Below are 14,513 nucleotides of genomic sequence, written 5' to 3'. Positions count from 1 at the left end.
TTACATGTATAGAAATTATCTATCTAAACCGACCCGATCCGAAATCAACATGAAATTTTCTAAGTATATCCAGTTAGATTCAAATGTATAAGGTCAAAGGACCTGAACCGAAAAAAAATCCAACCCAAACTTAAAACAAACCAACGTAAACAATTTTTTTTCTTTTTTATCTTCTCCAATGGAATGTGCTTAGAATTCCGAGAGCCAGTCCTAAAAAAATTAGGAGTGCTATTGTTCATTTTATTTTAACAGAGATATAGTTTGAAATTATTTATTATTTTCAAAGAAAATTTTAGATTATTGATTGGAGAATTCTAATATTACTACAATCATTTTTATAAATACATTAAGTTTATTATGAAAAATTAAACTAACCCTTCTAAATTATTTAAAAATCATTTATAACATAATTATAAAAGTTTATAAATTCAACCACTCCCTAAATAATAAACCATAAACTCAAATATTATAATATTATTGGTTAAACATAATATTAAAAATAATACTTTATGGTATTTCAAATAATTCCTCATGGTTAACTTTAATGGCATTATGAAAAAAAACATTTTGTTATTATTATTATTTTATTCATCATAATAGCAAAAATCTATTAAATTTCTATATACTAATATTTTTTTTGTCGACTATATACTAATAATTTAACTTTGGATCTTTTGTTTTACATTTACATTTATATTTTATATATAACTATATGAATATATATATATATATATATATATATATATGTATGTAAATAAACGATTTTAGAAAAATTGAAGGCTCCACAAACGAGGATAACCCACAAGTTGGACCGTTTGCACGATTTTATCCAACTTTTTCAACTAGAGTCTTTGCATCACTCTTCTTTATGTAGCTTTAAGCCATTTGCATCTTCTCCTCCTTTGTCACTCTTCCTGCAATACTCTGTTTCTACTTCAGAACACTGTACTCTGACCTTATCAGTTTTCCCCCCCTCTATACTCACTGTGTCCTCAAGGAATAAACGAGAAAACTGATATTTGAAACCATTCCCATCTGCTATAACTTGGTGATTACAAACAACCAAGAGTTTACTAGAATTTATGACTGCTTCCATGATCCAGCTGACAGGTTTCTTCTGCAGTGTTATCACTGCCTCCATACTTATCATTGCTGGAATACTCAAACCATTGAGTAAGCTCCTCTTATCACACTTTACCAGTACTTGAGACCTCAAAGTCTAAGACATGACTTCTTGTTAATTACTCCAGTGCGTGCGACCTCTGTGATTTCATCATGACTATAACACCCACATGATGTTCCTGTAACCCAACTGCTTGACCAAGAGTTCCACCAGGATCAAAGGATCGTTTTGCCTCCAGTATTAACTCCAAACATCAGACAATTCATACTTCCACTTGATTCCATGCAATCCTTTGACCTTTAGATTTTGATCAGCGGATAGCTTCATCTGTTTCTTCCACCCATATAAAGATTTTCTAACTACTTCTCTAATCTACCACTAGAACGGAACAACATATGGAAGAGCTACAGTATCAGAAGCTTCTATACTAAGAGCCTGGTTCCAGACTTGCAGAGTCTCATCCAACAAAGTACTAGAAACTTTTTTTGGCTTCTTTGATAATCTCACACTAGACTGACCAAGTAGCCACTCTTGTTCTTCACTTACATCAAACTCATGCAACTCCTCCCTTTTGGGTACATTCAGTATCTGATCCAAATACTTCAAGTCTGAGTGAGGCCGCTTTTTCGCTGATGCCTCACCGTTTGAAATAGCTGAACAGTGGCTTTTGTGTTTTTGAGGATCAATGAAACCGTTTACTCTATGCTCATTGACCTCTGGATTACACACTGTTTCTTGCAACTCAGTAACAGGCTTCGGAGGAGTTTGATATGCTCCCAAGTTTCTTCCGTTCTCTACGGATGACACTGGTGAAGCAACTGGCTTATGTATCTTGTTTAGCCTAGATCCATTCTCTGACATAACAATTAAACAACCAGCTAAGAGACAAACAATAGTAGAATAATTAATCAACATTATTCACATTAAGAATGACTCACCATATAAGAATCCGTTCCTCTCATGATCCTTCCGTTTGCCAATATTCCTATTATCTACATATTTGAGTTTACTTTTGTTGATCGCCTCTGTGTTCTCTTCTTTGTTCTCTTGACTTGTGTACTTTGGTTCACTTTTCTTTCTCTCTTCGCTATCCAATGACTTATCACCCTTAGTCACACTTTGCTTGAGGTGATTCAGCTCTTGTAGCTCTTTTTTCCCCACTGGTTGAACCATAATCTCAGTTCCTTTCGGATCTCTCCAAGAGGATACTCGACCAACCGCACTTTCAGACCTTTTTCCCATGGGAAAATTCTCTGTAACTCCACAGGGAAAACTACTCTTCCCCACACTTTGACTCTCTCTAGCTTCTTCTTCTTCATTGCTAATCCTTCTTGCCAGGTCCTGTACAAACTTAGACTCCTCATTACCATTATTTTTGTCCTGAGAAGTCGTGCTCTTTTCTTTGTCTTTCTTATCTCTATGTTTCTCTTTTCTCTCCTTCCCTTCCTTATATCTATCTTTGCTTGTTTCTTTATCCTTCTTCTCCTTTTTGTGCTTCTTCTCCTTCTTTTGCTTTTCCTGCAGATTCAATCTACGACCTTAGAAACATCACTATCACCATTTCAAAGGAGAGCAGTAGATTCTATGAGTTTAACCTTTACTAAAGAGTCAGCCTCCTCGGTTCTAATCTTCTTCTTCTCATATCCTGGTGGTGGAAACGGGAAGCAACGAGACATTGGCACTTTTATCCCCTCTCTCAAGTTCCCTTAAAGTGGTATACTTTAAACCACTTCAGTTACTTTCTAGATCTTTTATCCCAGTGGCACCTAACCAGATCAGAGACTATGATCCAGCCCACCATATCCAACAAAATCTCACTTTAAAAGCTCCCAAACTTTCTTTACCATCACCCAATAGCCCATCAGATTAAGATATGAGCATCTCAAAGCACCTTATAGCCAGCCGACAACCTCTTTCCGACAGAATGTGAACAAAATTCCCGACAGATTTCACTTTATTCCGTTACAATCCAACAATCCCCGACAAGTCTTTAACCTCCGAGGGACGATCCTAGTAGTAATAAAACCAAATCAAAGTCCAATTCGAGGATCCGATCCAATCAAACCCTAAAAAATTTAAAAACCAATCGGAACACAAAATCACAAACCCCGAGGATTGCTTAGTGCAATTGGCGCAAGAGGAAGTAAGAAAAACAAAATCTTTGAGGAAATTCAGATAGAAACAAATCGTAAATTAGCTCTCTCGAGCATCGTTCGGATCAAAATTTTGCTAAAAACAACGAAAATTCACTGTCAGCTCGTGGGAAAATAGAAAACTAACGGTGCTCTTGGAAACAGTTTTGTTTTTGAAAATTGAAAATCATAAAAAAAAAACAAGATATGAAGGGAGATTGGAAGATCTTGGAGGAGAGAGAGAGAATGGTGAAATACAACGAAGAAAGTGAGAGACATCTCTCTCTATAAATCTCCATGTGTTGGTGATGAGTATGTATACTATCTATATATATATATATATACCTTCTCTTTCTTTCTGTGTATAGTGTTTGTGTCTCTCTTTTTTCTTTTTTGAATGTCGGGTTTGTTCTTCAACAAGACGAAAGAATCTCTCTCTCTCTAGAGAACCCCGACCAAAGAAAACAGAAACTTTGGTCTGAAGATGGCACACTGGTATTTATAATGAGAGGAAAACAAGAAAGGCTTTTTAGCCGTTTATTTGGGCCAAGCCCATTATCAATTACCATAGGTCCTTCGCCTAAGTGCAATTTTGATTTTGAGTGCAATTCAAGTCTTCAAATTTGATTCTCCTTATATAAAGATGCTACTGTTGACTTTTCTAATACATCGTTACACCCCCTATATAAAATCTAATCAAGTAATCAAACCATGGTAGAATGCTATAGCTACTTTGCCATGCTACAAATATTACACACTGATGTGTCCGCAGCCTGTGTGTCCGTCCTCGCAAAGATAGTCAAACTTTTCATAGTTCAAATCGAATATCACGCGTCAGACACACTGATGTGTCCGTGCTCGCAACAATATATATATCGAATAAATAGAATAATAATATCTGTAGCCTGTAGGAAGAGTGAAAGCAACCAAAAGAGAAAAAAAACATGTTGAGATAAGAGACATCAACTTTAGTGTCCCACAACAAACGAGGGAAATAATAAACTCTACCTAGCTTAAATCATCATGAGACTCTCTACGTAACCCACAAAATAGTTTGTTTCATGAAACCAATCTTTCTTTACATCAACTTCAAACTTCATCTTCTTAAAACTGTGTCCCTTGAAATCGTGGTGGATAATAGTAGCCTCACTTTCGGAATAGACAGGTGCAAAAATAGTATCATCCATATGATTAATAACACATTTCGTACGTAAATTAAGCCGGGGAAGATTATTGAAAGACTTCGCTTTGTACTCCTGTTTTCCTTCTTCGAAAACGAACAAATCAATTGACGGCACTAAGTGAGAACGTTGAATGGCTATGGCTACTTTGCCATGGTAGTTTATCAAAGTTTTATAACTGTTGAAATGTGAAAACGAAGCTTTCATTTCCTCAGAGGCTCTAGCAAAGATATTCAACTTCTCAGAGCTCAAATCGAATTTCATCAGACACATCAATCCTGCGTCTGTGCTCGCAATGTAGTACACAAACCCATCAATACACAGACAGCTAGACCAATCTGTGTGAGGAATGCCACAATCGATAAATCTCCATTTTTTAGGTTTAGCTCCTAATGTGAATACATGATAGCGATTAAACTGCAGCGTTGCGTGTCCTCCAAGATTATGGTGGGTGATACACAATACTTTGTACTGATTATTGACAGGATCATATCCGAAAAAGCGTCTGCCTATACTTCCTCCACTAGCGGCAAGCTTTGGTAAAGATACGGTCTTTCCGGTGCAAGGGTTGCATATGATATCACCAATGTTTATCAGACCATTAACGTAATATATAGGATGCCCGGCTTGACGGAGAGGAAAAGTTATTTTGGATAGAAAAGTGGTTGATATTGATGTTGATGACAACGATAGAGAAGATGAAGAGAAGAAGTTGAAGGTTAGGCGTCCCTTTTGGTAGTCGAATTCCTTTAAAACGAGCAGGAAACGCAAAGGCCAAGTCAAAGATCTTAATCTGATGAAACTCTTGCTGCTGATGATTTCTTGCCATGATTTAGATACGAGCATAAACCTAACTAGGGATTTTGAAGGCAACCGGCTAAGAATCTCAATCTGCAGATCCAAAGGAACAACAACATTGGTTCTCATCTTATTGCAAAGAGGGAGACTTCCTTGGATCATGGTCGTAAACCCTAGTTCTCTCCTCTCTCTACATCTTTCTTCCCATTTGATATTATTGTTTTAATAGAGACACAGTAAGGCGGCAGTAATATGGTTAATGGGCTTCCCACTTTCAAATTAAAAATCAAATCTGAAATAATAATAGAAATTGGACCGAACCGAACCAATGCATAGCCTCACAATCTTAAACCTTGCAACTCTTATAATTGGCAAAAAATACAAAAAGACACAAAAACAAGAAAAATGTTGTGTTGAAGAAAAAAGAAGACACTTGCCTGACAAATATCAAAGACGCAGAAGATGTTCTCTTTCTATTTCTTTTTCACAAGCATTGAGCATCCGCTTTGCGCAATGTACATGTATCCTCCAATTGTGAATTGACCAACCAAGTGAGCGTTTGTGTGGTCAAATAACCCAAAAAAAAACTAAGTCCTTAATACCTCTCTACATCACCAAATCATCAGCAGAGTAGTAGTCGGCAATAAGACGGTACATGTAAGATGGGTTGTGTCCTCCCCTGTAACCCAAAACAGAACAACCATCATCAGCTTCACAACCAAAACGAAGTAATGCCATCAAAACGTACTAATCTAGAAGAAGGAAAAGAAATATAAATATGAGACTTACGTATCGGTTATGAATAGACTAACAAGGCTTGGTGGGACGTAATCGAATGTTGGGTTGACAACTTGAAGAAGGGGAGACCCGGAACCCGTTCCAAAATCCAGACAATCAGAGAATTCACCAAAATCCAACAGTTCAGAAGGAGATCTCAGCTCGTTTAGTAATACCTCCGGATTGTGAGGATAGAGTGGACATAGCTGTATATTATATATAAAAGCCTTAGGTCGAGTTTTCAGGTTTATGAGAGCAATCACTGGTTTGAACAACTTGAAACCAACCTTGTGACTACCGGCTAGAACCACAAATGGGACTGCGTGCTTTTTTGCTGCCAGGGCAGCCATGTTGACTCCAACAGGTCCTATAACTCCACCATTGGCCATCACTGCATGAGCTCCAATTATAACCTGTGCATTACCACATCAATTTTTAGAAGCCAGGGACATGAAAATTTAGATCTGGGCAGGACAAAAAATGTACCATATTCACTCGAGATATCATAGCAAACACTGCAGAGTCAGTGATCACAGTGGTCTGCAGACCTCTAGCTACCAATTCTTTTGCTAAGAGATGGCCCTGATACCTACCAATATAATAGAGTAGAATTGGAAGCCGATAAAACTGAGTTAAATGGACACTGACGATGGTAATGATGAAACGTAGGAAAAAGGAGACACTAAACCTTGGAGCACCTTCGGCGACAAATACACGAAATGATCTCTTTTTCTCCTTTGCAGCACACAGAAACTCAAGTACTGTTCTTGAGCTACCCAGGGTTAGAATCACCTCACTGATTAAAATAAAATGTATCATCAAGGAAAAATCACTGACAAACGAGCATATTGGTTCCCCATCTACTGCATGCCACATAAAATTAATGGTACATAGAAGAAAAGTACTTTTGATGTATATGCTCTATAGCTTGCTCGGCGATCTGCTCATGACAACCGGCAATCTCGAGGATAAGCTGATTGACTCCTTCTATAACATCATGCTTCAGCTTCCGAGTTATTGAACTTTTATCCGCAGCTAAAAGTACATTCACCACATTAATATCAACAAGTAATGAAAATATTCTAGCTACCAAACACAACATTAGCCTATATGATTCATCAAAATAATTTCAAACAAAGCGAGATGAACCACCTAAAACCAGACTGTAAAAACAGAAAATGAATATTTTGTTTACCTCTGTAACTCAGCAACACAAATTCACAGAGAAATCCAGCAATAGAACTACCAGAATCACAATGCTTTCTACAGTTCCTAAACTTTCCCAAGCCTAAAACTACCCATTTACACTCAAATTAAAGTCCCCGTCTTAGACAGTTCCAAAAGAAAACCATAAGCATCGAGGCTATAGCTAAACCAGGCAGCAAAAAGTTCTACTGATAAAAAAAAAATAACACTTGCAAAGAAGAGACACAGCCATGGAGAAAGGTACACTTACTTTTGCTTTCGGAATCAGCACCGGACGACGAAGTGTAAGGAACAGCCGCAGACTCAGGAGTCCCCTCGAGAAGCGTTTGCAAAGACGGAGGGCGTAACGTACTCCTAGCTGCAGCTGCAGCAACCGCCGCAGACATAGCAGAATACCCAACTCCTTTGCAATTATCATCTTCACCATCGTCATCACTACCATCAAGCAAGTCCAAACCAGCCATAGCTGCCGTAGCTAAAGAGAGATCCTCCTCCCTTATGATATGCAACACCCGTCTCACTACATTCCCCACCGCAAGCTCTACAGAAATCATCATATCCAACAAAAAAATCATTCCTTTGATTCATGAAGAGAAATTACACAAGTTGGAATCACAACATACCAACAGGATTTGCAGCGACCAGTTGTTCACCGACGGCTTTCACAGCATCGATAAGAGCTAAAGCTTGGTTTGAGTGAGGCACTCGCTGTTGAGATATCACTGACCTGAGTAGCTCTACGGTGCATTTGGCTGTAGCCTGTGAGCCTTCGATCTTACTGTATAAACAAACGTATGATCAAATCAGAAACTCTCTTAACAAAGGGTTTTACGAATTATAGAAATGTATACCGTTTTCTGAGCTTGTTAACAAACTCCAACACCGTTGATTGTACGTCTGGCATCTTCCTTATCCAAATTCACTGAGAAAATTTGAAACCAGAGGCGTTAGATTCCATAAACCCAAATCACGCGCGATTCGCGGCAGGAGAGAGATTAAATGTCTCCAAGGGGAAGGAGAGGGAGATGAGAGATAAGGATGTATGCTTACCGGCGAATACGCGACGGTGGCGAATGATAAGGAGCTGAAGTAGACAGAATATTCCGGCGAGAGAGAAACGGAATTGAAAAAGATGACCAGTTTGTTTACATTCGTTCACTCTAGTGAGAAATGGGAGTTTGATAGGTCTTAAGCTTTGGGCCTTTGGGCTTTAAAGATGAAAGCCCAACGAAAGCCTCGCTAAATGACCATTTTCAAAAAGAGCTGATTGTTTGATTTTACACCAAAAGAAACTAACTGTTTGATTTTTTTTTAAACGTTTGGTTGATCATGTTATTACAACCATAACTATATATTACATAGACGATTTTATAGCAGACAATTCTATCATTTTGTAAAAATACATTTCTTAGCCGTTTTATAAAATTAATCTCTGATGATATGCCATATATCATGTTGAAAAAATCACTTATAACCATTTTTCTATAATTTGCAGAATTTACATTTTTTAGAGTTTGAATTCTAAATCTTCGGATGTAAAAGCATCAATAAACCTTTAGTTAAGCCGCGGGACTAAGGCTTCCACAATTGTTTGATTTTTTTGAATGAGTTGATTATTTTTTATAATTCAGCTTTTATTTTCATGGTTGGTTCGGATTTTATTATGGTTTTTCAAATATGAAACCTATAGCAACTAAACCGACAAAATTTAACACTCCTTATTTCTTTATAAGGATACCATTCTTATTCGGCCGTAGAAACAACTGCAAACTAAGTAAAAAGCTATACAAGAAATAATTGCCTGAGAGATTCAGCAGAAACTTCTTATATACACACTACACCAAAGGATCACGAAGCTTTGGCCAAGCTGGTTCATATGCTCCTGTTCTCTTGCTCTTCTGCATTACCATTCTCCTTGAGCTTATATGTTCCCTCTACATACAACTCCGTGTCCCAAAGAAACGTCCCAAACGCCACAGCCTCCAAAACCAACCGCTTCAAACTCGAATACGACGTCACAATCGTCTCATCACTCTCCTCCGCGCCAAAAAGAGCCAAACTCTGCTTCTCTATCAGATTCCTCGCTTCCTCCGTCCTAGGCCTCGCGCACCTCCGCAGCGTCTCGGCGTCAAACCCCGTGATGTAATGCCTCAGCTGCTCCTTGGCCGAGATCGGCGAAGTGCCCGTCGTGAACGAGGAGCCAAACACGGGACCTTTCAGGTACCCACTTCCGTGGAGATCCGACAAGGAACACTCGAGCTGGTGCCTTAGGGAAGCGGATTTCAAGAAGTAACCGTACAAGATGGAGGCGTCGTATACGTTTCTAAGATGAAGCTTCTGTATCTGCGTCGTCGCCCAGTTGTCAGTCACGCATGCGTTGACGCGTAGCCCGATGACTGCGCAGACATGTTCTTTGATGAGCTCGAGGGCGTCGCAGGTGTGGATTGATTCTAGCTCCCAGTCTTTGGTGGGCCAGATCTCAAGTCTTCCGTTGTAGATGCATCTAGAGAGCTTAGGAGCGAGAGGGACTCGTATCTCGGAGTATTTGTAGAATATTAGCATGTACATTATGTCTTGGACTGCTGTTTTGCAGTAACGTTCCTTGAGATTAGCTATCCTTCTGCCAACCACACAAAAAAAAATCAGGAAATTAGGGTTTAGTAAAAACAGAGTATAAGATGGTCTAACATGCAACAAAGAGCTGTAGAAACAACACAATAATTGGAGACAAAGCTGATAACACATGCAGGAATCTAAATAGATGAGCGAAACAGTGTTAACATGAATAATCACAAGAAAAGTAACAAAACTTGCTTCGCAAGGCAGGGTATGAAAAAGCACCAAACCATCATATAGCTGTATGCGTCTCTTGTTTCAGTTATTCATATCATTAGTATGATTCTAAGATCACTACAAACAGAATTAAACTAATCAAACACAAAAGATTCAGATAACTCATATTCAGAATGTACAAACAAGCTTGCGTGCTGAATACGAAAACAGTAAGTATATAATAGATTTTGTGAACTTTAGGAGACTAAGAATAAGTAAAAGTTGACGGACCTGTGGAGAGTAGCTTCATCAGAACCAGAGCTTAGAGCCATACGAGCCAAAGCTGCTTCACGCTCCTCTGCCAGCTGCTTGAGCTCATCAGCAGCCGCGTAGTGAAACAACTGCCTCTTGTTAAGCAACACGCTTCTCAGAAACCTCCCCTGAGACGATCGCAGCTCAAGCGGCGCGTTGAGGCTGCTTCCAGGCTCGCACCGGCTCTGCCCCGCCGTCGCAACGACCACCATCGACCTATACTGTACCTTCCGCATCGCCGGGAGGGAAAATACTCCTCCGCCTCCGTCGCCGCTCTGTCTCCTCAAACGCGAGGGGAGAAACGAGAGCGCCGCTTGATTTGAGAGACAAGTATCCATCGAAAGCGATTGAGCAAAAAACGAAAAACCTAGAATGAGTTGTAAAGGATCAGTGGTGGAGAGAGTTACGGAGAAGACTTGATTTTTTTCAGCGGATTAGTGGGAGAAAGTGGCGTATTTTTGGATAAGGCTTGAGAGAGTATCTTTTTAAAATATTCTTCTCTATTTGCAATTTTTCAAAATAAACTGATTCTTTTTGTTTCTGTGGGCTCCTTGGAGTCGGTCACGACTCACGGTGCTTGGTTCCTATTCTCTTATCTCCAACTTGACAGGTGGCTACATCTCATTGGCTGTTAGGTAATTACTCAATTTGTTTTTAAAATCTTATTCTCGAGTTTATCCTCTTTTGACTGCATGCATCTCTCTGATTGACCCACTTGTTTGATAGTATAGTGTGTAAATAGCATGGAGAAACTTCGAGATTCCTAGTCATATTCATGATAGTTAGGTGGTTAATATTTTTATATGTAAGCCCATAGATTATAGTGTTATAGTGGTCTTCTGGTGTGGATTGGCACCTAATCTCAATTATTGACAATGATATAAAACAGATTTAAGATGGCCCGTCGGTTTTTTTGTCTTTGAATATTATGTGGTTGGACCTCTTCGTGTTGTCTAAAGCCATGTTTATAAAAAACACATCCAATTTCTAAACCACAAACATCAGGATAGTTATTAGTATTTGATTTTTTTTTTTGCTTGGTACATTAGTACTAGTTAAGTTTACATCATCACCTCAATTTCACTTGAAACACGGCTTTGAGTACAATAAAAAGCAAAATTTGTATTCTATTGACTTGTAGACTGGAACTGATACAACTCGTTATAATAAAGTTATTCTAGTTTTGATTTACCGTCTGGACCGTAACATTTGCATATGTAACATGTTTCGTGTTATATCCGTTTTTTCTTCAAGACAAGACATTGAATTCCGCTTTCTGAAAACTTTCCTATTTTTGGAAACATACACACTTGTAAATATAAATATATAATTTTCTACTAAGTAGAAACAGCGTATTGAATGAGCCATGCCTCTTGAATCGAGTTATTGAATTATTAATTGATAAGATAAGCCTGCAAAAAATTGATAAGATAAGTGGTGCTCCTGTCATAGCTGACTCATACATTATTTGTCTGACGTCTGTTGTCACTTTGGGACCACAACCTGCGATAGAGTTTACCCATTCCTAGAAAAGTTGGACTCAAATATGGTAACTGGAGACAGTGACTGAGATTCAAGACTACTAAGGCTATGTTAGATTTATAGTATGAATGTTAAATATAGAGCTTAGATTTGGTTAAATAGAAAAAAAAACGTTGGATTTGAACTGGCGTTCAATATTTGTATAGCATATTCTTCGAGGTTAGATCTATGCTTTTTGGTCTCGTCATGTGTATATGAAGTTGTTAATTCTTAAGTCACGTGCAAATACAACCCTTTCACCTTTGTATAAAGGTGAAAAGCAAACAGATAAAGTTCATGGGTTGACTTTTAATTGCAGAGTGAAAAAGAGTCATGGTATCGTATTCTTTAGAGAATCATCACGTGTTGCCCAAAAAAGAGAATCATCACGTTAATAGACAAAACCAATTTATTACACATGAGTTTTTATTATTCGAGAGGGAACAAATCAAATAAACAACATCTCGCAGTTCCTAGTAATCAAGCCATACACATCTTGCGGTTTCACGTGCCAGGTCTGCTAATCAGAGCCGTAACACCTTGCGGTCTTTCCTCGTATGTCTCTCTCTTCACGACACTGTCGTAACTCGTAAGTCGTCACAATGTCACGCTCGGAAACTCGCAGCGTCCGTAGCCTGGTCAAACAACAATAGAGTTGATCAATTTAGCAAACCCGGAATCATTCTCCGGTTTAAACAAGACCGGAACAAATTTGACTCGAATTAGTTTGTTTAATGACTAACCTGGATCTTTAATTGTCTGAGTGGCAAGCCCATTGAAGTAGCAAGTCCCACCGACCTTCCGAAAGCTAGCCCAATAAGAGCTAAACGCGTAGCTAGCGTGGAAAACCATCAAATCCGGTTTGTGACATGATCCACCCGGTTTAATCGGGTCACAAGTATTATTCCCCTGCGAGCAAGCGTACGATAGAGCATCACCAAGCTGAGTCCAATTCGCTCCTTTCGCCACAACGCACCATATCTTCCCCTTGTACCCCTCATTATTCTCCGGCCCCGGCAAGGCCTCCTTATACTCCGTCGTCTTCCCCGACAACTCAATCTCGTAAACCTGACTCCCGTTCGGATGCAAGAGCCCGAAATGCCGCTCCGTACCCGGACCCGTTTTCTGATTCTCGTTGTAAAGCGCGAAAATAAACGACGGGAGAACCTTCCCGGGCCTCGCCGGAGTACCAACAGGCGGCTCGGCGGCGAGTTTCTTGACTACATTACGGTTATAAGTGGCGGCGTTGTAGATATTCGCTCCGATTTGGTCGTAGTCTCCGTTATTGGGCCAGCCCGTTTCCGCGACCCAGATCCGAAGATCCGGATACCCGAGGCGCTTCATCGCGAAGACGAAAGCGTCGATCATCTGATCAAAGAGGTTGTGGTAAGTAAGATTCGTCACCGGATCCATTACAGTTACGTTGGTGGACTCGAAAATGGCGTAATCGAGATTTATATGGGCCGGGTCTTGGGCCCAAGCGAAGTACGGGTACACGTCGACGAATAAAAACGATTTAGTCCGGTTTAAGAATTGTAGCATCGGTTTCATAACCGAACCGGAAATATCGGACCGGAACTCGCCGCTGGAAGGTGGATACGAGGAGTTGAGAACGTCCATGGCGAGGGTGGTCCCCACTTTGACTTTTTTAACGCCGAGGGTCTTCAACGAGCGTTGGATCTTGCGCATTGCTGGAACTAGAGCGGATTTGAGCTCGGAGTCTTGGGAGGAGAGGATCTCGTTGCCGACGAGGAGGTAGCGGATCTTGGTGGAGGGGTAGAAAGGGAGGACGTTGGATTTGATCCAGTCGTCGGAGAGGGTTTTGGATTTGGTTATGTTGACGATGAGCTCGTTGGGGACCATTACGGAGACGACGATGTCGGTGGCGTTTAGTGCGGCGAGGATTGATGGGTTGGCGTCGTAAAGCTTGACGCTTTTCGCGTTTAGGGATTTGATGAGGGTGACTGAGTCGGAGGGGGACGGGAGGTTGTTTCCGAGCTGGCCGTAGTTGACTCCTGGTCGGCCGGAGAACTTGGCTCCTGTGAGAAAAAAAGATTGACATTTTGGATGAGATATTAAGCCGCCGTTAGTGGAGGTGGTGAGAGGTGGTTATACCTGAAATGGAGATGAGGAGGGAGAGAGTGAGGAGATGCAGAACACTCATGATGGTGGAGCTGATAGCTGTGTTCTTCTCCTTCTTCGTTTGTGGAGAAGATATGAGTTTTTGGTAGGAACGTAGGAGAGAAGAGTGGAGATATTTAATGGCTAGTGTTTGCGTGCTCCACATAAAAAAAAAAAGACTGGTTTGAGTATTGAGTAAGATAGTACAATGCAGTGTATTAATTAGATACAATGTTTTTTTTTATTGTTTATATTAAAAGAAAACTGGTAAAGTGGTAACTCTTTTTAGTTGTAGAAACTGTATTTAACATGATGCATGACCAGTTTTTTAATCTCGGGTGTAGTACGGTGAATACTTACTTTCTGAAGAACTTGCCAAAACACACAATGTAGAAAATGACAGAACACCTTACACAGCTGGTTAACATTAGAGACTATCAATTCCAAATTTCAAGTGTATATAACTAGAAAGACTGTTTCTTACCCAAGTCTACATTTACCATTCGATTTTTAATACTCATGTTTTGGTTTGGTTTTTACTTTTTAGTGTAGGTCATATTTTAATGGTAC

The 14,513-nt window shown here is 39.6% G+C and overlaps 5 protein-coding genes across 6 annotated transcripts; all 5 read right to left on the bottom strand.

The window, feature by feature from the left end:
- Positions 1 to 553: 553 nt before the first annotated feature.
- LOC103870683 (DNA ligase 1) lies at positions 554 to 3,700 on the bottom strand. The gene is made up of 3 exons (XM_033291341.1): positions 2,719 to 3,700; positions 2,062 to 2,641; positions 554 to 1,977 (listed from the first exon to the last, which is right to left on the bottom strand). Exons 1-3 carry the CDS (start codon positions 2,797 to 2,799, stop codon positions 1,502 to 1,504), a joined length of 1,137 nt encoding a protein of 378 aa, XP_033147232.1. The 5' UTR covers positions 2,800 to 3,700; the 3' UTR covers positions 554 to 1,501.
- LOC103870777 (putative F-box protein At5g15660) lies at positions 2,718 to 5,459 on the bottom strand. Its single transcript, XM_033291342.1, has 2 exons — positions 3,601 to 5,459; positions 2,718 to 3,133 (listed from the first exon to the last, which is right to left on the bottom strand). The coding sequence occupies exon 1, from the start codon at positions 5,394 to 5,396 to the stop codon at positions 4,269 to 4,271; it is 1,128 nt and encodes a 375-aa protein (XP_033147233.1). The 5' UTR covers positions 5,397 to 5,459; the 3' UTR covers positions 2,718 to 3,133; positions 3,601 to 4,268.
- Positions 5,460 to 5,532: 73 nt separating this feature from the next.
- On the bottom strand, positions 5,533 to 8,401 carry LOC103870682 (translation initiation factor eIF-2B subunit beta). Of its 2 annotated transcripts, none has more exons than XM_009148840.3 (10): positions 8,268 to 8,401; positions 8,069 to 8,139; positions 7,841 to 7,995; positions 7,468 to 7,758; positions 6,917 to 7,046; positions 6,700 to 6,807; positions 6,498 to 6,600; positions 6,299 to 6,424; positions 6,024 to 6,217; positions 5,533 to 5,913 (listed from the first exon to the last, which is right to left on the bottom strand). In XM_009148840.3, the coding sequence occupies exons 2-10, from the start codon at positions 8,119 to 8,121 to the stop codon at positions 5,841 to 5,843; spliced, it is 1,233 nt and encodes a 410-aa protein (XP_009147088.1). In that variant the 5' UTR covers positions 8,122 to 8,139; positions 8,268 to 8,401; the 3' UTR covers positions 5,533 to 5,840. The 2 variants fall into 2 exon arrangements, with proteins under 2 accessions (XP_009147088.1, XP_033147231.1); XM_033291340.1 differs by having other exon boundaries at positions 8,069 to 8,140; positions 8,286 to 8,357.
- A 501-nt stretch (positions 8,402 to 8,902) lies between these two features.
- LOC103870681 (UV-B-induced protein At3g17800, chloroplastic) lies at positions 8,903 to 10,821 on the bottom strand. The gene is made up of 2 exons (XM_009148839.3): positions 10,281 to 10,821; positions 8,903 to 9,837 (listed from the first exon to the last, which is right to left on the bottom strand). The coding sequence occupies exons 1-2, from the start codon at positions 10,637 to 10,639 to the stop codon at positions 9,090 to 9,092; spliced, it is 1,107 nt and encodes a 368-aa protein (XP_009147087.1). The 5' UTR covers positions 10,640 to 10,821; the 3' UTR covers positions 8,903 to 9,089.
- A 1,365-nt stretch (positions 10,822 to 12,186) lies between these two features.
- On the bottom strand, positions 12,187 to 14,176 carry LOC103870679 (probable glucan endo-1,3-beta-glucosidase A6). The gene is made up of 3 exons (XM_009148838.3): positions 13,938 to 14,176; positions 12,566 to 13,861; positions 12,187 to 12,457 (listed from the first exon to the last, which is right to left on the bottom strand). The coding sequence occupies exons 1-3, from the start codon at positions 14,107 to 14,109 to the stop codon at positions 12,420 to 12,422; spliced, it is 1,506 nt and encodes a 501-aa protein (XP_009147086.1). The 5' UTR covers positions 14,110 to 14,176; the 3' UTR covers positions 12,187 to 12,419.
- Between the last annotated feature and the right edge of the window lie 337 nt (positions 14,177 to 14,513).

Source organism: Brassica rapa, chromosome A05 (genome assembly GCF_000309985.2).
Source record: "Brassica rapa cultivar Chiifu-401-42 chromosome A05, CAAS_Brap_v3.01, whole genome shotgun sequence".
Lineage (NCBI taxonomy): Eukaryota > Viridiplantae > Streptophyta > Magnoliopsida > Brassicales > Brassicaceae > Brassica > Brassica rapa.
This window is presented reverse-complemented; position numbering and strand designations above follow the sequence as displayed.

What these genes read in the sequence shown, in the direction of transcription:
- LOC103870683 (XM_033291341.1), bottom strand. Translation starts at nt 2,799, where the DNA reads ATGTCTCGTTGCTTCCCGTTTCCACCACCAGGATATGAGAAGAAGAAG. An exon ending in AGGCTGACTCTTTAGTAAAG is followed by an intron (nt 2,642 to 2,718) that starts GTTAAACTCATA and finishes TTGAATCTGCAG; the next exon opens with GAAAAGCAAAAGAAGGAGAA. An exon ending in GAGGAACGGATTCTTATATG is followed by an intron (nt 1,978 to 2,061) that starts GTGAGTCATTCT and finishes TTGTTATGTCAG; the next exon opens with AGAATGGATCTAGGCTAAAC.
- LOC103870777 (XM_033291342.1), bottom strand. Translation starts at nt 5,396, where the DNA reads ATGATCCAAGGAAGTCTCCCTCTTTGCAATAAGATGAGAACCAATGTT.
- LOC103870682 (XM_009148840.3), bottom strand. Translation starts at nt 8,121, where the DNA reads ATGCCAGACGTACAATCAACGGTGTTGGAGTTTGTTAACAAGCTCAGA. An exon ending in TGCTGATTCCGAAAGCAAAA is followed by an intron (nt 7,047 to 7,467) that starts GTAAGTGTACCT and finishes ATGTACTTTTAG; the next exon opens with CTGCGGATAAAAGTTCAATA. An exon ending in ATAGAGCATATACATCAAAA is followed by an intron (nt 6,808 to 6,916) that starts GTACTTTTCTTC and finishes TATTTTAATCAG; the next exon opens with TGAGGTGATTCTAACCCTGG.
- LOC103870681 (XM_009148839.3), bottom strand. Translation starts at nt 10,639, where the DNA reads ATGGATACTTGTCTCTCAAATCAAGCGGCGCTCTCGTTTCTCCCCTCG. An exon ending in GATGAAGCTACTCTCCACAG is followed by an intron (nt 9,838 to 10,280) that starts GTCCGTCAACTT and finishes TGTGGTTGGCAG; the next exon opens with AAGGATAGCTAATCTCAAGG.
- LOC103870679 (XM_009148838.3), bottom strand. Translation starts at nt 14,109, where the DNA reads ATGTGGAGCACGCAAACACTAGCCATTAAATATCTCCACTCTTCTCTC. An exon ending in CCTCCTCATCTCCATTTCAG is followed by an intron (nt 13,862 to 13,937) that starts GTATAACCACCT and finishes TTTTTCTCACAG; the next exon opens with GAGCCAAGTTCTCCGGCCGA. An exon ending in TCAGACAATTAAAGATCCAG is followed by an intron (nt 12,458 to 12,565) that starts GTTAGTCATTAA and finishes TTGTTTGACCAG; the next exon opens with GCTACGGACGCTGCGAGTTT.